General features: G+C 46.7%; 5 protein-coding genes across 5 annotated transcripts; 4 read left to right on the forward strand and 1 right to left on the reverse strand.

Moving 5' to 3' along the window:
• Positions 1-6,248: 6,248 nt before the first annotated feature.
• F5891DRAFT_1197484 (uncharacterized protein) lies at positions 6,249-6,501 on the forward strand (the record flags this gene model as incomplete). The annotated part of the gene is made up of 2 exons (XM_041368495.1): positions 6,249-6,368; positions 6,430-6,501. 2 exons carry the CDS (start codon positions 6,249-6,251, stop codon positions 6,499-6,501), a joined length of 192 nt encoding a protein of 63 aa, XP_041218195.1.
• A 719-nt stretch (positions 6,502-7,220) lies between these two features.
• F5891DRAFT_1069358 (uncharacterized protein) lies at positions 7,221-9,568 on the forward strand. The gene is made up of 9 exons (XM_041363220.1): positions 7,221-7,440; positions 7,494-7,628; positions 7,677-7,702; positions 7,762-7,797; positions 7,864-8,078; positions 8,131-8,266; positions 8,312-8,461; positions 8,509-8,651; positions 8,697-9,568. Exons 3-9 carry the CDS (start codon positions 7,682-7,684, stop codon positions 9,268-9,270), a joined length of 1,275 nt encoding a protein of 424 aa, XP_041218196.1. The 5' UTR covers positions 7,221-7,440; positions 7,494-7,628; positions 7,677-7,681; the 3' UTR covers positions 9,271-9,568.
• A 1,345-nt stretch (positions 9,569-10,913) lies between these two features.
• F5891DRAFT_1282402 (uncharacterized protein) lies at positions 10,914-12,859 on the reverse strand. The gene is made up of 4 exons (XM_041370533.1): positions 12,012-12,859; positions 11,761-11,952; positions 11,613-11,709; positions 10,914-11,559 (listed from the first exon to the last, which is right to left on the reverse strand). The coding sequence occupies exons 1-4, from the start codon at positions 12,579-12,581 to the stop codon at positions 11,366-11,368; spliced, it is 1,053 nt and encodes a 350-aa protein (XP_041218197.1). The 5' UTR covers positions 12,582-12,859; the 3' UTR covers positions 10,914-11,365.
• Positions 12,860-15,850: 2,991 nt separating this feature from the next.
• F5891DRAFT_1069376 (beta-glucan synthesis-associated) lies at positions 15,851-19,417 on the forward strand. The gene is made up of 11 exons (XM_041363221.1): positions 15,851-16,967; positions 17,054-17,429; positions 17,509-17,585; positions 17,634-17,771; positions 17,888-18,127; positions 18,213-18,289; positions 18,338-18,498; positions 18,552-18,579; positions 18,634-18,795; positions 18,850-18,896; positions 18,947-19,417. Exons 1-11 carry the CDS (start codon positions 16,060-16,062, stop codon positions 18,962-18,964), a joined length of 2,232 nt encoding a protein of 743 aa, XP_041218198.1. The 5' UTR covers positions 15,851-16,059; the 3' UTR covers positions 18,965-19,417.
• Positions 19,418-19,541: 124 nt separating this feature from the next.
• F5891DRAFT_1197488 (uncharacterized protein) lies at positions 19,542-20,116 on the forward strand (the record flags this gene model as incomplete). The annotated part of the gene is made up of 3 exons (XM_041368496.1): positions 19,542-19,718; positions 19,771-19,927; positions 19,986-20,116. 3 exons carry the CDS (start codon positions 19,542-19,544, stop codon positions 20,114-20,116), a joined length of 465 nt encoding a protein of 154 aa, XP_041218199.1.
• Positions 20,117-20,974: the final 858 nt, after the last annotated feature.

Genomic DNA, 20,974 nt, shown 5'->3' on the forward strand with positions numbered 1-20,974 from the left:
TCATCGGCGAACCTGGTATGTAAAACATACCGGTGCGCTCGCTTTCCTTCGTAAACGGCACTGAGTCAAGTGCATCTCGGTCCTTGTAGAAGCTTTCTGTCGCCTCTCGTGTGGTCTTATGTCCGACACCACCACCACGGAACCGCATGAACATGTCGCGGTCTACAAATCTAAAAAAAAAGTAAGTCAGCCATTTGTTTTGCAAGTAAAAAAAACCACCGACTGGTTGACGTAGTACCAGCTATAATCTGTGTCACCTTCACAAGCCTGTCGAGCGATTGATGGAGGAAGAAGGTTTGCGGTGGACCCATGTGCGAATCCTGGGATCACATGGACACCGCGAATCACTTGTACAGGGTTGACAAATCCAAAAGCATCTGCTCCGACCTCATTGGCATCATAAAACCCAATCCGGTGCAGCCGACGTGCAGCCCAGCCTGATTTATGATTAGAGTCTCGACAGAACCAGCGCACCCATAGGAAATCGACACGTCGTGAAGCCCGGTCATCAGAATCTGGACCAAGATACCTGGCATATACGTGAAAAATGCTGATAATGCGTGCATACCAATATGGGTGAGGAGCGAGTTCACCAGGTTCACTTTCCTCATTGCCTAAGAGCATGATGTCTGCATGTGTATGTGGATTGAGCAAATCTTGAGCTCTTCGAAGGTTGTATGTTGTGTAGTTGACACGGAGTACTTTGTGTTTATAGATCTTATTGTCGAGGATGATGAGTGAGTTCTGCTGCACAACAGTAAATGTGCGTTCCTCAGAATCATCATTACCAAGAAAACGAGTAAGAATATGGTCCTTGAGCCGCGGTAAAAATCCTATGCAAAATCAGATAGACCAAAACCCACAGTGACTGATAGTTACCTTCACTGCAAGGTCCTCGTGGTTCCTGTGCAGCCATGAAGTGATGTCCCAGTGTTGGCGGCGTGAGTTGGAGATCTGATACTGGGTCTCCAGAGAACACTGTGGCAATGACTCTGTTTCAGCAAAGCCAACTGAGGGAGAAGAATCTTCTGCATGGTTCAAGCAACCTTCAGCTCGTTGTGCGGCAGCCTTCTGTCGAATCTTGTGAAGGAGTCGTTCCCAGCGCTGCTGTTTTGCGATACCCTGTGCAATTTTGATCTTGTTAGTGCGTGCATAAAAGCGTTTCACATGGCGATGCTCCAGTTCACCCTGCAATCAAAACTAGAACCATGAATCAAGAGCGGAGATGTGTGTATTAGCGGACCACTTGTGTCGAAAAATTGTCAGTTGTCCCAAACAGCCAGATTGACTTCACATAGTCACCAAGTGCATGCAACTTGTAGGTAGACATGTTGAAATATTGTTGCCGAGTGCCCTCAGTGGTTCTCTTGTTACCTTTGTTTGTTGGCATGGCTTTTGACTTCCCCTTGGCCGAATATGCAGGTTTTCGGCGCCCCCGAGCAGCAGCTTCTTTGGGTAGCTCTTGTGTTATGAATGAATCACATGTAGACTGCTTGAAGCGGCGGAGAGCTCGTCCTAGCCTGGTAGTCGAATTGTCGAGGAAATTGAGTGTTGTTTCGGTGTGCATCCGAAGCTTTCCAAGTGCATGCCAGGTCGCAAGCTCAAAAAGTAAGTTGAGAATGACGTCGTCATGATCAGGTAGCAAGCCCTCCATTACTGGAATACAACACTATATATGAATCGAGTCATTAGACAGCTAACAGTATACTAAAGGGTGGACAGACCTGCAACAAGTCTTCATAATCTCTCGCAGTGAGTTTGGTGAGATTTGATACATTCCGACTGAACTTTTGAATAGTGTCCCTCCCGAACATTGGCACACAGTGAAATCTTCAAAATATTAGTCTTTGGATGCATTAGATCACAGAACTCACCTAGCATCGAACCGTGTAATAGTATCTCCACCAAACGCATGCAGAATCCGTAGTAGATGGGTGAGAGTCCCTTTCCAAACACCGAGTTCAAATTCGTGCATAAAGTCGGGCACGAACATCAAATGAAAGTCAAATCCAAACCTGGATAGTCGTTCAGAAAATGCATTCTTTGATTCTATCAGTCAAAGTTATCTTAATGAAGTTTGAAACTTACACGTGTCGGTACCAGTGACATTGGCCCAAGCAACTTGTCGATCACAGTGCTGCCAATGTTGCGTCCTTTTGTAAAGATCCAATCGCACGTCCCTTTTACGCCACAGTCTATCCAGCTTCGTCCCAAGGTCAGCAATCTTCTCCTTAGGAATGAGGCAGCGTGGACAGGGAAATTTTCCCAGAAATTTGATGCATGCAAGAAGAATCCTGTCAGTGTTTGATTAGTTTCATGGCGTAGTAGTGCAGGCAGAGTACTTACTTTTCAGGATAGTCAGCAGCATATGTAAAAAATCGAGGAAATACTCTGCGCTTCACGTTATCGGCAAACCGCACCACAATACCATGTTCATATGTGTGCATGAATTCTTCGTCAAGGAGAAACAGCCAAATGGCTTGCATAAGTTCTCGCTTGAGATGTGTGAGCACTGCGCTCGTCGCTGCTTGCCCATACAATTTATGGTAATATTCATGGACAATGTCTGGTAACTTGAAGGCAAGTCAGCAAACTTTGCAAACTCGATCATGAAACAAATGCAAACCTTTGGGATATACACCAGATGATGAGCAGCGAATGCAGAGGGACAATTCCTGATATACTTTGACTGATTTCCGATGAACATGTAGATTGGCCATAGCACAGCATGTCCAAATGAAGCAAGGTGCGTCGAGTCTGACCAAAGCATGATGGAAGCAACAACAGTCTCCAGCTGACAACCAGGCTCACGGGGCTGTGCCTTTATCTTCTCATGCTCATCAAGCATAGCATTGGCTGTGTAGACCTCTGTAATGATACGTTCTGGAAATTCACCCTCGTCAGGCTGCCAGAAGAGTTTGTATGGGACATTGTGAAATGATTTCGAAGCGACATCCTCGTAGGCTGACCTGATAACCTCTAGAGGCTTGCGGTAATAGAGTCCATCCACGGCACAGTCAGGTGCATCAGCTTCAGATGTGTACCTGTGCTTCTCACCAGGCAGCTTGATATTGACAGACGCCTCGTGCCACTTGTCAGAGGTGCTAAACAGCTTTGAATCAGGGTCCTCGTCAGCCTGGTCCATTCTTTTGCCTCCCGAAACGCAGAGAAATCCCTGAGGTCCTCACGCTCAAAGTCATCCGCCAATATGACTCCCTGCACAAGGCGGTCAACATTAGCCAGAGAGTTACCACTGGATGACTCGTAAAACCAGTTCATGAGACGAAACATGGTAGCATTGAGAAAAGGTGCAAAAAATGTGCGATTGACTGCTTCAATAGCAGTACCAAAGCCTGCATACCAAGGCCGCTTGTTTGAACCGTTGGCCTGTTGGAAAGTACGAGAGTCACATACATCATCAAACGATGAAGTGTTCTCGGGGTCATAGGAAGGGAAAGTTCCTTGGTATGAATGGAAGGTGCCAAAAGCATCCTGTTCGGTGTGTACCCACACTTCTCCTTCTGATTCGGTAATACCTGAGTCAGAATGAACAGGAGATTGTGGAATGGTGTGGGCTACATCATCTACTGGAGGTGGAATCGGAACGGGGATGGGAAGGGCAGGAAGTTCATCTCGGTAGCGTGAACGTAGTTGCTGCCTGCAATTCTGAAGACCTGATGCTTGTGCCAGTGGTGGGGGCGAGGGCGAATGATGTACTGGCAATTCCTAGACAGCAGCATGAATACCCTGTATCAGTCTGACAAAAGAAACATTCACTTACATATGGCTCAGGATTCTCAAACTCTGGCTGGTTCGTCTCGTTGAGTGAGGGCTCATCGACTAAGGGAGCTTCTGACTGAGCATGTGGAGCAGGAGGGGGCTGTGGGGCTTGGCGCTCGCGACGGGCATTCATGACATTGTTTGAGGCATCTCTAAGGCCTTTGCACCATTAGTTCTGGTGTGTTGACAGACCGCGTGCTGATTTGGCAGTATAATTGCAAGCAGGGAATATGAACGACATGACGAGGATGAAAGTGAGTAACACAAGGATGGTACACTTTGCAGGCATCGCCTGCGTGTATCTGCCTGAGTCGCTGCAGGCATGCACTGCGATGGGGAGGCAAGGAGTCAGAACAAAGGACACATTTTATATGAAATCGGACCTGCCACCTGATGAAAACCTGCCTGCAAAACTCTACGCTCCCAAAGAGCATCCTGGCAGTGCTGTGCACCATATGGTGATGTATTCTTCTCTCCTGCTATAGGTCCAACATTGCCATTCTCTCCCTCTGGCTGACGTGCTCGACCAAGCCTCTGCGGATCATGACTGAAGCCGATAGACTATGTTTGAAGAAAGTAACTGCCCTTGTGAGCTGAAGGAGGATCGTGAAATGTGTTGTAGAGTGCAATTGTAGAGCAACTCACTTGAACGGGAGGGCAATGCTCGACGTATATACTCAATAAGTCAGTATCTTTGGTAGTTCATTGATAACCAGATTTGAACAGTCTTGGATGTAGAATCATCACTGTGCCGCCATAGATAAATAGGTGGATTTGGCAATCGAACTCTTGAAAGACGAGTACAGAGTGAGAGCTGAACCTCATTATGGAGATGATATTTGCAATAAAGGTCAAGTTACATGGGTGTCGGCTCAACACAAGAAACAACGATATTCATGCGACATCAAATAAGGATCAAAAGCAGGTCCAATAGCAAGCACGATTCGTGCAGAGGGTCTTCTTGCTTGTAGCGTACAAGCTTGAGAGAAACACCCCAAAACATGGTGACGATGGCTGGATATGCTGTTGTGGTGGTATGGCAACAAGGATGAATGAGGGTGATTGAAATTATGCGAGCGATCGAGGGGAGTTCCTGATGGAGCATATCCCCATGTGCTGGATTCATCTCCCATTTACTCTCAGCTGACCACAGGTCGACCGTTACAAGAAAAAAAGAACAGTCAATGTCCCTGAGTGGTAGGTAATGAGCTGCACAAAAGGGAAAAGAAATGTTTCTGCTTACTCCACATCTACGATAGAGTTAATCTTCTCTTTGGACAACCATCTGCTGCAGGCGCGAGTGGCCTGCGATCCTGATAATGAATGTTATAAGGTTATGAGACAAAGGCGTGACGGTGAAGGTACAACAATTCAGATGGTGAGTCTGAATAATGTGTTGGGTCTTGCAGAACCTAGCTGCTATTCGACCCTAAAGGGTTTCTGAACCAGGCTCAAGGCTCAGAGTAGAGGAAATATCATAGAAAACTACTGAGCACTCAGACTCATACTGGTAACTGGTGAAAAGATTACTTGCTTATGTAAGCTACAAAAGTGCCAACATAAGGTAAGGTAAAAACAGTCTCTACAAGCCCAGCCAGAAATGAATCCCTACAACGGCTCACACACTTTATCACCAAAACTGCACATACGGGCACGCATAGAGTGTTGTACTACTTCAAGGGAATAATGCCAATTGTTAGTCGGATATCGTTCTCCGCGCTAAAGGTGAAGATGCGAGGTTGGGTGAAGGTGCGAGGTTGAGTGAAGATGCGAGGGCAGGTGAGGGCGAGAATGTGCAGAGTCAACCGGTTCAGATTTAGGTTGATTAATGGATGGCAGGGTGTAAGACGCGTAAGTAGTAGAGGGAGGGTGTTGTGATACTGGAGGTGGGAATGCAGATTGCGTAGCTTGGCGAGGGTATGCATGCTGAGCTTGGTATTGATATGATGTTGTAGTTGTCGGAGGAGTGGTTCAGGGTGAGAAAAGGGCGGGTGATAATGGGAGGCGGGTGATAATGGGAGGCAGGTGAGAATCCAAGGGCGGGTGAGCATGCGAGGGTGGGGTAGCAGCAGTTGCTGGTCAGGACTCTGTAATCTAGATAGAAAGTGAGCAACTTAAAATGGTCAAAATTTGTGAATGTGGTGGAAGGGGAAGTGGTGTGCCACTACTCAGTCTCGGGGTGGAGACGGGCCATACCAGACTTCATAGGGAGGGGAGTTGAAGCAAACTAAAAAGAAAGGACACTCACCAAATAAAACATAGAATTAGCAGACACCCTAATGATATTGATGGTACCAACTGAAAGAAGTTACAAGTTCGAACTGTCTGTTTCGAAAGTCACGTGACTTTTCAAAGTCAGTCGGCACTTTCCAGATATACACAATGTCTCAATAACGCGTCGATCTTTGCTTATCTGTTATATACCAACACCATTAATTGTACTCTTACGCTACTATTTATTATCCTCAATGCCTTCAATGTCTACCATCAACATGTTCGAGGACAACATACTCATTGAGATCGATGGTGTTGCCTCTATGTGGGATACCTATTGTCTTGGCCTAAATATAGTCACTCCTGGCTCCAAGGTATGCAATAATCGTTTTATTTACAAGTACTACTAAACCCATCGTGATTTTGTCTATTTAGCGAGTGATTTTCCGGTTCAAAGATATCGGAAAGGCCATTCGAGAGGGCTCATCTGACTCCGGCCATATGTGAGTTGATTTGTTCAATACAGTGTGCCAATTATTCACTTTGAAGCCTGCACTAATGAGGTGTCGAGCACACTCAAGGCTGACAACGTCAAGACAGAACCTGACTTAGTCGAGACTTGTGTAAAGTTCGAGGAGGATGACAAGGATTCTATAAATTCTGTGTATGCAACCTTCCGTCTAATTACTATGCTTGGATTCTGACTAACAGATTTTCAAAGGAATGTGTCTCCATGCAACCTACTCTCTCGACGCTGTGGTAATCCAAATGCAAGACCAACTGACCCATTTGCACCGTGGCGCTACTCAGTACGGCCATTTGATTGGTCAAACATTCCATCGGAGGCTGCTAAAAGGAAGGCACTGCATCAAGACATCAAGGACTATGCATGCAAGTGTCGTAAATTATGATCTGTCCACTATTGCTTCAAATTGTTCGCTCATTTTCCTGTAGTCACTCATACCTTTTGCAGTCATTTGTATCAACCACCGTTTGCTATCACCTGCTCTCGTACTACAGATACCTTTCATGTTGCTCACAGTACCTCTTTCTTCTTGCACTGTACCACTATTTTACAATGCTCTTTTGCTGATTATCATATGTCATGTACTGCTCAATTCAAAGTGTATCTGCTTGTCACGGTTGTCTGATGATCTTGAAACTCTGGCCATCAATATTTTTAAATTCCGATATCTGTGAACAACTGCCTGATTTTCCCCTGAGCCCTTTACCTCACCCTACCATGTCTTCATCAGACTCTGACACATCATCGTCAGCCTACAACTCCAATAAACGCGCGTCTTCATCAAACTCTGACGTGACATTATCAACTTCCAACTCCAAGAAGCGTACATCTTCATCAAGCTCTAACGCGTCGAAAAAACGTGTCTCAACTGATGATATCCTCGATAATCTTACTATCACTGGCAGGCAGAAGAAAATAAAGTGAGTTTTACATTCGTAGGCTGACCCCTATCAGGCAACTCACATAACTCAAGGTTGAGCGACGTGTTATCGGAATATCGCATGGCCGGGCGCAAAGTGGTCCTTACATTAAATCCATTTGCCAGCGTGTCACTTGCATTTCATTATGGGATGATGCTTGACAAGGGAGGTGTCTCCAATTCAAACATGTAAGTCGGTAATCACATCTCATAGTATCAACCTGATCTGCTCGCAGGATCTGATGAGCAACAAACTCGTTACCGTACATTTTACAATGGTATTCTGGATATGATTCCCGGTTTCCGTGCAACTCTTGATGAGTTGTCGTATGACGAACTTAAACCATATATCACAGCGGTACGTTCTGCATATATGCGCATATATTCATTGATTGGCACCAAACTAATGACTACAAATAACCAGATTAACAGTGCCATGAGCTCACAACGATCCGACGACTTCGCATCCCTCAAACATCCGATGCTCGAATATATTTTGATGAACCGTAACAGTGATACCCTGCAGCCTCCCATACCAAAGTCATCCTGTAAGTCCAACCGAGGCACCAATCATCCACGATTGGCGCATGAGCTTTGCCCTCGGAAGTGGCTGGACAAATTTGATATCGATGTCGACTTGTAAGTTCTTGTATTTATTTCAAGTTCTGGTCACTGACCGTTATATACTCAGAGGAATTCAGTGTCTTCAAGATGGGACTTGGCCTTTACTCTCAACTAATTGGCCGTCATTCCTATATGCAGCTGATGCCATCTACGACAGCGAGGACCCGAACATTGGCCTCTTTCGTGGGCATGCTGGTATCAGGGTATGTAGTGTATTGTCACCTTTCATGTGCTCACAATTATCCTAGGCATTCCAGCACTTGTACCTAGGTCCTGCTGCTGCAGGATCAGAGGAACATAATGATGATGACAGCAAGCACGGTAGAAGCAAGTCCAAGGCTACCATGTATGGGCTTACAAAGGTGACGCCACAAGCATGGGCTTGGGCCATGTGTGCAGTGTGTGTCTGCTTTTATGTTTGACTAGTGTACTGATTTTCGTACAGGCGTGGTTTTCGCTCTCGGCCTGCAACTCGTACAAAGTGTGCATCGGGTCATTCAACCTAGAAGATTTCTTTTTCACTATCCTCAAAACTCTTGATGATCCCGAGGACCCATGGGTAGTAGAGACAATGGCATGGATTAACGAGTATGTGTCTAGGCTAATCTCAATGTCTACTAACACAGATTACAGACAGGTTTTTGGGAAACATGCAGCCAAGGCCATGACGGCTGCCGCAGATGACACTGATTCTGACCTTGTGAAAATGCGAGCGAAACATGCTGCTTGTAAACAAGGTAACACTTCGACATCAGCAACAAACAATGTTGTGCACAGTACCACTACTTCTCCACCCTCAGTATCAGCAGCAGAACACCCATCATCACCTGCACCACCACTATCTCCACCCAGACTCCCTCCGCAGGTTACACCTTCCACGTCATCACCACCACGTGCCTTGACACCACTATCTGACTCAGAATCATTCCCACCCTCCCCGGCAAAACAGCCACCTGCTATACCCACAGCCATTCTTCCCAAGCCAGTGCCTGTTGCACACAAAAAGGCCAAGCCTGTCCCCAGACCAAAGGCCAAACCAGCACCCAAGCCACGATCCAACACTCGTGGTTCTGTGTGTCTCTCTGCTGGTGCTATTCAGGTTGAAGAACCCACTAACGAGGTGGGTGATACTGGTATTCTGGATGTGAATGCTCCCGTGCCTCCAAAGAAAAAGCCTGTGCCCCGTCGTGGTAAAAAGGCTGCCTAGGTATTTTGAATCCTGGTTGGTTTGTGTATTCTGACTCTTGCTTTAATCACACAGGTTTGAATGTGGTCGCTTGTTGCATTCCACTTGGTCATCTCGTGCCCATCATGCTGTACATTATACTCGCACTCACGACTGCTCCCACACTTACAATATTTCGTTTCTCGCACCATCATTTTTGCTCTCATTGGATCCTTGCTCCTGCTTTTGGACGGCGTTGGACTCGCATAGACACCTGTGTAGTTTTACTACTTGCACTGCTTTGTATTGTATGATCATGAAATTCACTGGATTCCGTTTATTGCATTGCAGTGTGCTATCTGTCTGGTACGAGTCATGTAAGCTATGAACAGCCTGCTTGGAACTGGCAAGGCTGGATCAACATTGCAAGGCATCTCAAGACTTTTAAAATACACGATTCTGATGGCTTTTGACCAGCCTGGTGCCCATCTGGCATGATGGAGAGGTTGTCTGCAAGCCGTGTTCAGTCTTGGCGAAGTTCGTCAGACTGGGGGTATCTTGCCATGCCTGAGAAGGTCTTACCGGGCTGCGCCACTTTTGCTGATGGAAGCGATAGAACCGGGCTTTGAAATTTGATCCTGTGCCTTACATAATATTATAGTTACGTTCGTTACGGTAAACACCACCACCACCACAGGCCCAATACGAGTTAGGAATGATTGTGATATGCACTGGTGGTCACAACATCTGAAAATGTAAAGTTATCAGTGCCATCATTGTTGATACCAACAATCAAAATCGGACCTGCTAAGAGCCGACCTAAAGAAGTGTTAAAGAAATTAGCTAGCATCCAGCGTCTCTCTTTGAGTTCCGTATTTCATAAATCCATTCACTGGGAATATATATTTTCGCAGGACAGAGATAAATAACTGCAGGAATTCTAGTCCGTAAAACAGCGAAGACGAGCGGCTCAGATAATTTCACAAATAGTACTGCCACACACTACTTTGTATCACACCGATCCGGGGTCTGATGCTGATGAATGTTCCTGATGCGGCACAGGTTCTTACTAGAAGACACCATGAATTTGGCTCAGATTTAGACACAAAAGGTGGCGCACATTGATTAAGCTGTTGATAATCTGTGCACTAGTTCACGCATTATGTGCTATTGCTGAAGACTCGTTTGATAATATAGTACTACTGCATGGTCGACATGATAAAAATACCCGAAGCGCTAAGATTGGATGCTATCTCTCGCTGGTGACAGAAAGAATGTACTTTGCCAGTCATTTGAAAATATGAAACTCTCGCTGAACCACGATATAAACATGTCAATGACCACATGTGACCCACTGACATTTGATGCCAGCATGGCCGTCGTCGTAAACTTTAATTCGTTGTACAGAAGGTCGATTGTGAAGCGGATCATCCTGGTGAAGATCACATTAATCAATTTCCCCGGTGATTTATCTGCCCCCAGCAGCCACATAAGAAACTGTGAACGGTGGCGAAGGTTCTCACTCCAAAAAATGGGCCTAAGAAGACTACTTAGCGTGGCATAATGTACGCAATAGCTTATTCAAAACCGTATCTCTGGTTCTGACGTGCCAGAAGGATCGATCGAGGCGATCACCGGAACTGGTGATGAAGACAATCGAGAGATAGGAAGCAATGATTCCAATCGACTGTGACTGGCCAATGTTCATGTTTAGCACTGCGAGGTAACCGAGTTCTGCGGCTAAACATGACGGTTGACTGAGAACGGCAATCGAATTGTGTCGAACGAAGGATAACTAATGGTGTGCTATGAAATGTATATAAAGTAACCGCGGGAAGGAATGAATGTTTGTAAAACAGAATATCAGAGAAAAGGGAGTGCTCAAAAGAGTGTAGATCCAGAGTGTGGACGAGTTCGAGTTCGTGATCGAGAGAATGAAGTAGGGGCAGGCAAATAAGGCTGCGCTCAGCTGGACGGGTGGTGCCGGAGACATCCGCAGACGAGTCCGTTTCCGGCACCGTGTTAGTTATGGTAGATCTATAGAAGGAGCGCCACCACTCAATGCCCAATCGGAGGAGTGATCGATAGTTACTGGAAAACCTGCCAGTACCCTTGCCGAACCTCTAGCACCGAATCTTCAAGCATCGACATCTTCCTGAGGTTTTTCGCCACTCTCGGTGCGAAGAATATGGATCCATAGGTTTGAAAAATGGTGGTAGAATGGTGAACCCAGAATCGACACCAAATGACAAGTGGCAAGGAAAGTGAATGTTATGCTCAGATAAATTCGGACAGTTTCGGAGTGAGATGCGAACCCCGTGAGCACGATGGCTGATGAGGAACTGTGTAAGTCGTGATTACGCATTACGAGGTGAACTGCTCACCTATGAGCAAAAGCACCACTGATATGGTAAAGATGATGATTGGTACTACCAAACCCAGGAGGTGCCAGAATATTCTCCAGCGCCTCTCGATTATGATCTTGTGGTGAAGTCAATTTTGACCTGCTACCTAACAATGGACAATACGTACTTTTGCAGCACTACGTTGTTGAAAAATGATTCCGGAGGCAGATACCTTCAACTGGAACAATAGCCCAAACAACGAAAAGATAAGCGACTCTGCCAAACAAGCGTAAGATGCATTAGATATATAGTTGACATCTTTTGCAAGTGGCGGATTTGAGGAGATAAAGACCGCCGCAGTGGCAAGCACGAGTCCTTGCTGCGCAAGAACACATCAATATGATCAATTTGAATGAATGACGCCCATCATCGACTTACCACTGTGCTCACTTGATTGAGCTGGGTCAGATATCGACTATGCAGCTCTTCCCAGGCGTTTCCTTCTTTCAAGAGGTCGTGTAACCAGTGCAGATCGCTGCGCCAGGTGAATATGAAGCAGCATATTTGGAAGATATGCCGAGAAATAAAGGGTTTTGGAGCATTCCACTTGGGCGGAAATTCGTCGAAAAAATCATCTGGGGGTGTGTTCGGTTGTGATGACTGTGCTGAGTACCCATTGGCAACTCGAGTACTCTGACTTGGGCTGGACATGAGTAGCGGTAAGGTGGCAGACGACATACCTGAGACTCGAACGATTACGAGGATATATAGGCAATGGAAAGGGTTTATGCTTGTAAGCACATGGAAGTATGTAATTAATCTGTACCGGCATTTACATAAAGTGGCGTCAATTGGGGTTAGCAGAAACGCTAGCGCCATTTTCCTGGAAAGAACTCGCGTGCTGAACTGAACATAGAATATGAATTTGATCGAGATTCTAATTGATATACAGGAGTGAAGGGAATGGAAGAAATATACACTGGAAAAGCATGCTGATGGCATGTACATTCAGAGGCAGTGATGAGATTATCAAGGAAAGCACGTATCGTAAAAGAGGGGGAATGAAGCGAATAGAACTTCGTCTTGTTCGTCACGGCAAACACCCTAATACGAGTTAGGAATGATTGTGATATGCCCTGGTGATTACAATATATCTGAAAATACAAAGTTATCAGTGCCATCATTGATGATACGAACAATCAAAGTCGGACCTGCTAAGAGCCAACCTCAAGATGACCTATGCAAAAGTGAGTTGGAATTCCCACGTAGGAGTGAATACGACGCAGAGAAGTGGGCCTCGGATCCAAAGATCGTAGGAACCGCAAGGCGACACATCAAGGTGAGGCTAGATAAGACAGTTAGTAACAAAAGTAGTAAGAAGGCATCCACGTCAAGGCAGGGATCGATGCTGGTGCGAGCACCCACGTGAACACAGGCATCTGCGTCAATGCAGGCATCCGCGTTCACGAAAGTGCGGGAATCCGCATGCGCACAGCAGCAGGTGTTGGCAAGGACAACACTCGCTCGCCACTGGCAGAAAGTGTCATAGTGACTAGGTGAATGATTCCTCCCCCTATTAGGTTCTCAGGTGACGAAAGTTCACAACGGTCAACTTCCTACTCGAGTGGCTTGAGAGAGCAGGGCCATGGCACCTTCGAGCGTTCTCCACTCATGGCTGGCTTCCCCACCGAACTTGCCTTCATTGCATGCAGATGCACGCAATGATCTAAGCCATCAGAACTCACCGAAGTTTGTAACAGAAAAGAAAATTCGAAAGGCGGAAGGCTGCAGACGGAGCGCCGGAGCTTGCTGTATAGCCTGAGCGCTGTGTGGTAAGTGGAGAAGAGAAGCCACATGCTGCACAGCCGCAGCACGAAGCCCTTGTTCTAATCATACGTTCCTACATCACCTCGAGGTAGAATTCCAACAGTTGAGGAAGTCAAGATACTCAGCATGGTAACTTTTCTAACCCTTCGAGTCGTCTACTTACTTTCTTCCAGAGTTCGACTCTACCATGATAACATAGCAAAGGGTAAGTCACAACGGTAACTGCGGATGAGGTGGCATGCTATCCTCACATAGGGTTTCGTCGGGTTGTTGTGATTCGAAAATTTGCATAAGAAACGAGCTCTCGCTGTATGTGATTTCTCTGGACATCTGTCAGAGGAGGGTCAGTCAAAGGCCTGGAGTCGAGGTTGGTTACACTCTGCGAGCCTGCAAGATAGTGCTGAAGCTGCATTGCATATATACATACACCATCATGCCCAACATGTTCACAACAACGCCAAGCATACATTTAACGTACCTTGGTACACAAAATATCTTCGTTTGGGATCGGGATCTCACCCATCACTGAGATAAAGAAGATTTCTGTAGGGGACCATTGCAAGAATGAAGCATGTTCACGAGGTAGCTACATGTCATTGAGACCGCGGAAGACGACAGGTCATTAGGCAAAATAATTAGAAAGTCTTTGTCGAACGTTGTACTGTAATATTCGAGACCAACGCTCACAGTAATTTGTGTAGAAAACCCCGCATACAACATCCAGCAAGGCTGTGCAACATCGGTGCAATGACGCATACGGTGGGTGGTATATCCGATGTGCCAGGTACATTAGTCCGATTCGATCACAATGTCACCGACGAGTCAGGACGCAGAACCTACAGCAAATTTTACAGCCATCGATGTACAAACATGTTGCGGAGTTCATCTCGAAGCCGAATAGGCAAGGAATTCCTGTAGGAATGATTGGTTGCGAGTCGAAGCCAAGTGGAAGCGCCGAGGGTAACAAGGACGCACTATGGCCGATGTATGACGAGTGATTGTCATCGATATAATACAAATGCCTAAGGAAATTGCCCTATTAGGATATGAATGAAAACGGGTCAGTGAGGAGGTGTCTGGTTGCATAATCGACTTGGATACTACCAGACGCATTTTATTTCGAGTATGTAGCCTCTGAAATTTTGACGAGAATCAAGCTGCTCGGAGGAGGCAGTGTTGTGACGCGAATGCTGCGAGTCAGTGAGAGTGTGTACTGAAGAAGCTGTCAAACAGCGGACAAGCGCGTATATAAGTTGGGTCATGGGAAGAAAGTTGAAGAAACCAACATACAGAGTTCTTCCACGTAACAGTCCATGGGTAGTGCTACTAGTACGGTACTAAGATCAAATTCGCAACTAGCCTATAAAACATTTTTTTCGCGATTCTGATTTCGGGTGTAGCTTTTTATAATTGATGTATGTACCTTGTTCTTGTCAATATTCGGGAGACTCGGACAAAGTACTTCGGAGCGGTGACAGGGTACTTACAACTCCGAGTACAGCCGCTAGCGCTTGAGAGAGAAACAAGCGTTCATGTTGGAATACAAACGTTCAAACGTTCATATGCATACTAGATGCGTCGCGGATCCCATGGCATCACGAACATGATAGCGTAGAAACGACGACGGCTATAAGGATGTATCATGTACAGTGTCCGAGTAATTTCTTTCCCACGAACGACTTAGACAACGCAGACCAAGTCAGTCCAAACGTGCCTTAACCCTCCTGCCAAGTCAAATCTGTCCCGATCGCATAGGCAAAGTCACGCTGCGGTTGACAGCAGGATGGCTTCGGTCATCGTGGCCGACGGTAGCTCCCATGGCTACTTGAGCATCTTCTAGAACGAAGACTTTGATGACGGCACTGGCCAGAAAAATGAACGTCTTCTTCCTCGACCGCGTCCACCGTGTGATACTGTCTTGAACTGCATAGAGGAATTAAGCCAGCTTCCTCATAAGCAGGGTCATTGAGCGATGCGACCCATGCCATGAACAACCTCATTCAGGTACTTGAAAGGCTTGGCGTAGCGCCATGTCACTGCCATTCTCCTGAGTCATTGTGCATGTCCTTGTGAAAATGATAGTGGTGCATGAAGTTGGGACTGTGGCAGCCTGAGAATAGTCGTTATCCCCTGCCCAGCGAGTCGCCGTGACCATCATGATGTCGCTTATCCTCGAGAAGCTGCCGCAGCGTCGATAGACCGTGATGCATGTCGAAGCTGCTCGATAAAATAATAATATCACACGCACACCTGTAGCTACCCGCCCTTGACCACATGCTCGTTGAGCGATATCCCAGCGGCCATACGTTACAGGATCCTTTACCAACTCGGTGCCAAGTGGAAATTGTTTTGGCTCTACTTGTCAGCCGAAAAAGGACGCATTTGTCCATGAACAGAAGCCGAGAAACTAAATAAAAGTGAGTACATCTTCGCTTATTTACATAAATAAACTTATCCTTACGCGCGGGTATAATGTGATAACGATATCTGGGCTAGCCGTAAGAAAGCATGGGTGGAGGCGAGGAACGGACCTGCCGCTCAGTTCTCACAACTTGTATTCCCTCATCCTGCGGCGTTTACTTGCTACCTTGGCATCTCAAGTACTGTGTTGAGGCCGTCGTGAGCAGCGACAACCACCGGTGGACTGTCAACTAGTGCAATGGAGCCAGAACGGTCTAGTTCCTCCAGCGGCGAAAAGGAGCACCTGGATAACTCCACAAACAACTCTGTTTGGCATGAAACGACCTTCTTCGATTCACAACGTGAAGATCGCATGGTCGGTCCACGCGATACCGCCAACCAGCAAACAGTTCAGTACGTTGACCGCGATGAAGCACGACATCAGGAACTCGCCCAGGACATGCAATCCTCCCAAACACCCAGCTCGTCCAACTTCGAAATGCCCCTCCTCCCTCCAGATTCACCTCAGTCCAGACAGACGCCCACACGCTCCTTATCCCATAATGCCAACCTGAACTACATATCCTCTCCCTTGAACCCCAATTTCTCCACTTCGTCTCCTCAAGCCAATCCGCGCTATCGGTCGCAGTCTCGCCAAAGCATGCAATTCAACCGCGTGGCTTCAGAGGACTCCCAAGTCCTCGCTGCATCCAACATAGCCTCCCTTCCTTCTGGTCAGCGTGGTTCAATGATATTATATCGTATAGCCGCAGAAGACAACAGTGGTCCATTGACCGGACCGAAGTCATTTCCTCAGCGCGATTCGGTCCTCACTACCTCGGCAGATTCCACTTTCTCACTTTCATACGATAGCAAGTACCCTTCTGGTGCTCGGAATCCACGTGGTGTTCTCGTACCCTACGTCTATGACCCAGCCCTTGACGAGCCAGATCAGGATGGTTCCCTTGATTCTAATGACGATGCGTTTAGCAGCACTGTCTTTCCCCTCAGAGGTATCCTCAATGTTGGGGTACTCTCCCTCCTCATTTTGGCCCTCCTATGTCTCTTTATCCTCTACCCCGTTATCAGTTATTATCGCGATAGCCCCCAGAGAGATTTTATTACAGGCAACGTACTCGTCAATGGAACCGGCCAGGTTTCGTTTCTGTGCGTCACACCACTTCACTATTTTTCTACTGTTCTATTTTCTTTCGTATGATATGGACTACCTGACTGATGTTATTCCTGCCCAGATTTCAAATGGCACAGCTCATCGATCCTGATACGCCCAGTAGTGCTGCAACGCGGACAGGATTTGACGGCCTCCCTTACGAACTGGTCTTCTCGGACGAGTTTAATACAGACAACCGCACTTTTTGGCCTGGGGATGATCCTTTTTGGGAAGCCGTAAACATCTGGTACGGGAGTACTGGTGATCAGGAATGGTATGACCCCGGCCAGATAACAACAAGGGATGGGTACCTCAGCATCGTCATGGACCAGATCCCTGAGAATGACTTGCCTTATCGGAGTGGTATGCTCCAGAGTTGGAACAAGTTTTGTTTTACGGGCGGCTATATTGAAGTGTCGATCAGTTTGCCGGGGCCGAACCAGGAGACACAGGGTTATGTGAGTGGCTGTGGCGTTAAGCATGCCTTTCAACAGGAGTGGTTCGGGATGTGTAGTACTAATTAATGGACTGATCCAGTGGCCGGGTGCATGGACGATGGGTAATCTTGCGCGTCCGGGATACGGTGCGACTACAGACGGCGTTTGGCCTTACTCGTGAGTTCAATTGTTTGAACACCGATTCAGGTACTTACCCTACTTCAGCTATGACTCTTGTGATGTTGGCACTTTCCCAAACCAGACAGAGCCGGATGGTTCTGGGCCTGCTGCTGCTCTCCAGTCAGATGCCTCGAAGGCCAAGTACAATTACGAACTATCATGGTTGCCCGGACAACGCCTCTCGTAAGTCATACCTGACTTCTCCAACGTTTGTTTTTGTATTTGCTCCTCCTTGCTGGCGCACATACCCACTATTCACGCTCAACATTGGACACGCACACCACTAATACTCTATCCAGGTCATGCACCTGCCCAGGAGAAGATCATCCCGGGCCATCCGTAAATGTTGGCCGTGGTGCCCCTGAAATCGATATTCTCGAGGTCGAGCATAATAAAGTTGGCTCGGGACAGGTTGTCTCGCAGTCCGGCCAGTTTGCACCCTTCTCGCACGATTACACCTATCTCAATGCCACCCAGGATGAGTGGTTCATCAACACACCTGGTATCACAAATGCGAATCCTTATCTCGGGAGTGCAGTGTGAGTGGCATTTGCATTGTGATATGTGGTTTCGACATCACATGGCTGTTGTTTACTTTGGGACTAACATCTCTTCTGCCGCCAGCCAACAAGCAGTATCTGCCTTAACGCTTCTTCCCGATGATATATTCCAAGAATCTGGCGCGCAGTTCACGACTTTTGGTAAGCGATTTTGCGAACCCAACCTCCCAGTTGCCTGACATTTTTAAGGCTTCGAGTATTGGTCGGATCCCTCAAATCCTTCAGATGGGTATATCACATGGCAGACCGCCGGCGTCGAGTCCGCGCGTGTTGGCGCCGCAGCACTTGGTCCCGATCCGTTGCCAGAAGGCACAGGCGTGTCGCAGCGACTGATCTCCGTAGAACCAATGGTCTGTCTTCGTCTTTTCCCGTGTCATTCCGCCTGACGCATCCATTCTACTAGTCCATTGTCCTTAACTTGGGTATCTCACGTGTGTTCAGTTTTCTTCCTCGCAGAAATACTTACTTACGTACGTTCTTTACAGCGGGTTGGCAGACGATCGACACAAGCACCATGATCTTCCCTGCTGAGATGCTTGTTGACTACATTCGTGTGTATCAACGGCGAGGGCAGACGAATATTGGGTGCAGCCCCGCAGATTTCCCTACGGATGACTATATCAACCGACATATGGATTCGTATATGAGTTCGTAAAACTCACCGACTTTTCGAAGATGGTACTGATGGATACCACCACCAGATCCCAACCTCACGTCATGGAATTATCCAAAACCGCAAAACAGCTTGGTGCGTCGTCCTTGAGTTTTGACTGATATGGTGGTTCACATCCTTTATAGTATTCTGGCGGGTGCTAAGCTAGCTCGAGCTGTTTTCCGATCCATTCCCCTGATCCAGCAGGACTTATACTAAGCTAACGTTATCTCGTCATGCAACTATTACTAACCGGGACTATTTCACGGCTCATATCTTATCCATTCCATTACTTAAACGAGCACAACCGTACGCTTACTCACACAACTAGACACTCGCTTGCATAGAACATTGGACATACTGGGCGTTGCACATACACACATCTACATCCTATCAGACGGTTGTTGTCAACTGATGCCATGATGGTGCGATTTGGGCATGGGCGGCTAACCGCATCCACCAGGGTCAGCGTGTTTAGCAGTAGCGGAAGAATCTCGTATCATTATACGGCAAACGAGCCTAGCTAGTTCAGAAGTGTTCAGAAGTGCGAATGACCGGAAACATTATGTTTAACCTAAAGTGTGACGTGCGTATGTCCAAAGCACTCTGAAAGACACAGATTATTGCAATCCCCCCTGTGTGTTTTCTCGGACTCTTACGTAATCTTACTTTACCTCAGCAGTTCTCTCCTGAACGTTAACGCATTAACTCTGAGCCCTTTTAGCTTCGTCTACAATACAGATGTCTGAATCGCTCTGCCTTAACTGCTTCACCTTGGGTGATGATCCTCGTCCTAATAATATTTTCCCAGTCCACATTGCGCAGACGCAGAATGTTGGTGACCTCAAAGAGGTCATCAAAGACAAGAAGAAGCCAGAATTTGACCATATTGCCGCTCACCGTCTCGAGCTATGGCAGGTGAGTGATCTGATGCCTATGATTGGATGTCGATCATCTGATATTTTGGAAGGTCGACCTGCCTGTCGACGAGACGATCAAGGACAAACTCAACAATCTTACACTGGACCCAACGAAATCCCTATCACCTGTGGATGAAATCGTTGAGATTTTTCCCGATGCTCCTCCGTGCAAGTATCTGCATCTTATTATCCAATGCCCGCCTGCCAGTGATTTGTCTCTCGATATTGCCACCCTTTCCTCCTTACTGATTGCGGTCTGACCTAGTGTCTTCTGGACCACTCCACCTCAAATGCTTTATGATGGGTGATGATCCTTGCCATGTATTTGAGATCGAGATTGCACCAACAGAAAGTGTCAGCGGCCTCCAAAAGGTTATCAAGGGCGCGAAGATGTGACATTTTCACCGTGTTAACGCGGACGATCTGAAGCTATGGAAGGTAAGTGATCTGACACCTATGATTGGATGTTGACGATCTGATCATTTGCAGGCTATCCTGTCATTCTAATGCAGTATAGCATGGTAAGTATCAACATAGTGCGATGCAGGTGCGATGCTAAGCATAGGTTGCATTACTTCTCACCCAAACCGGTACTGTAATGCATTAGCCTAAAATCACCGGTACTGTAATGCATTAGCCTTAAAATCGCGTAAATATTGCCTAATGCGTGTAACATACTGTCGGTCTTCAAAAACTGGCTTCCTGGTCCAGGCTGGTCCGCCCTGTTCCTGGGAGCCCCCTTGTTTGTCATCCCCCACATTGTAATCCATTCTTATTCGTATCCTTTCTGGTTGATCAATTACCTTCAATTCACTTTGACTTCATGGTTCGAGACCTGGCATCCTTTTTTAGCTGCTTGACTTGACGGTACGAAGTCTATGCGCCCGGAAATTTCTGGATGGACTAATTTTTACCAAGTCCCAGTTGTGTTCAGTACTAGTACACATCAAATTTTTGAAGTCCCAGCGCTTCTACAGAATCCCTCCGAGTTTTTTTTACTTGCAAACTAAAACATATGTATTTCATTGTTTAAGAGACACTCATATGTATCAATCCAATGTATTCAATGTAGTCAAGATTATCAGATTCACCATGAGATGTTGCAACTAAAGTAAACAAACTTGAACAAGGGGACTACATGGCAATCAAAGCCAGATACACTAGTAGTACAGTACTAACAAGCCATCACGCCATACTTACCCTCGCTTGGGTCTCCTGGAATAAAAAGATGTGAACAAATTGAATACAATGAAG

Source organism: Suillus fuscotomentosus (genome assembly GCF_016647785.1).
Source record: "Suillus fuscotomentosus strain FC203 chromosome Unknown F5891scaffold_124, whole genome shotgun sequence".
NCBI lineage: Eukaryota > Fungi > Basidiomycota > Agaricomycetes > Boletales > Suillaceae > Suillus > Suillus fuscotomentosus.

What these genes read in the sequence shown, in the direction of transcription:
- F5891DRAFT_1282402 (XM_041370533.1), bottom strand. Translation starts at nt 12,581, where the DNA reads ATGTACATGCCATCAGCATGCTTTTCCAGTGTATATTTCTTCCATTCC. An exon ending in TCAATCAAGTGAGCACAGTG is followed by an intron (nt 11,953 to 12,011) that starts GTAAGTCGATGA and finishes GTTCTTGCGCAG; the next exon opens with CAAGGACTCGTGCTTGCCAC. An exon ending in AACAACGTAGTGCTGCAAAA is followed by an intron (nt 11,710 to 11,760) that starts GTACGTATTGTC and finishes CTTCACCACAAG; the next exon opens with ATCATAATCGAGAGGCGCTG.
- F5891DRAFT_1069376 (XM_041363221.1), top strand. Translation starts at nt 16,060, where the DNA reads ATGGAGCCAGAACGGTCTAGTTCCTCCAGCGGCGAAAAGGAGCACCTG. An exon ending in ACCAGGAGACACAGGGTTAT is followed by an intron (nt 17,430 to 17,508) that starts GTGAGTGGCTGT and finishes GGACTGATCCAG; the next exon opens with TGGCCGGGTGCATGGACGAT. An exon ending in CGCGCAGTTCACGACTTTTG is followed by an intron (nt 18,290 to 18,337) that starts GTAAGCGATTTT and finishes GACATTTTTAAG; the next exon opens with GCTTCGAGTATTGGTCGGAT.
- F5891DRAFT_1069358 (XM_041363220.1), top strand. Translation starts at nt 7,682, where the DNA reads ATGAGCAACAAACTCGTTACC. An exon ending in TGAGCAACAAACTCGTTACC is followed by an intron (nt 7,703 to 7,761) that starts GTACATTTTACA and finishes ACTCTTGATGAG; the next exon opens with TTGTCGTATGACGAACTTAA. An exon ending in GTGGGCATGCTGGTATCAGG is followed by an intron (nt 8,267 to 8,311) that starts GTATGTAGTGTA and finishes CAATTATCCTAG; the next exon opens with GCATTCCAGCACTTGTACCT.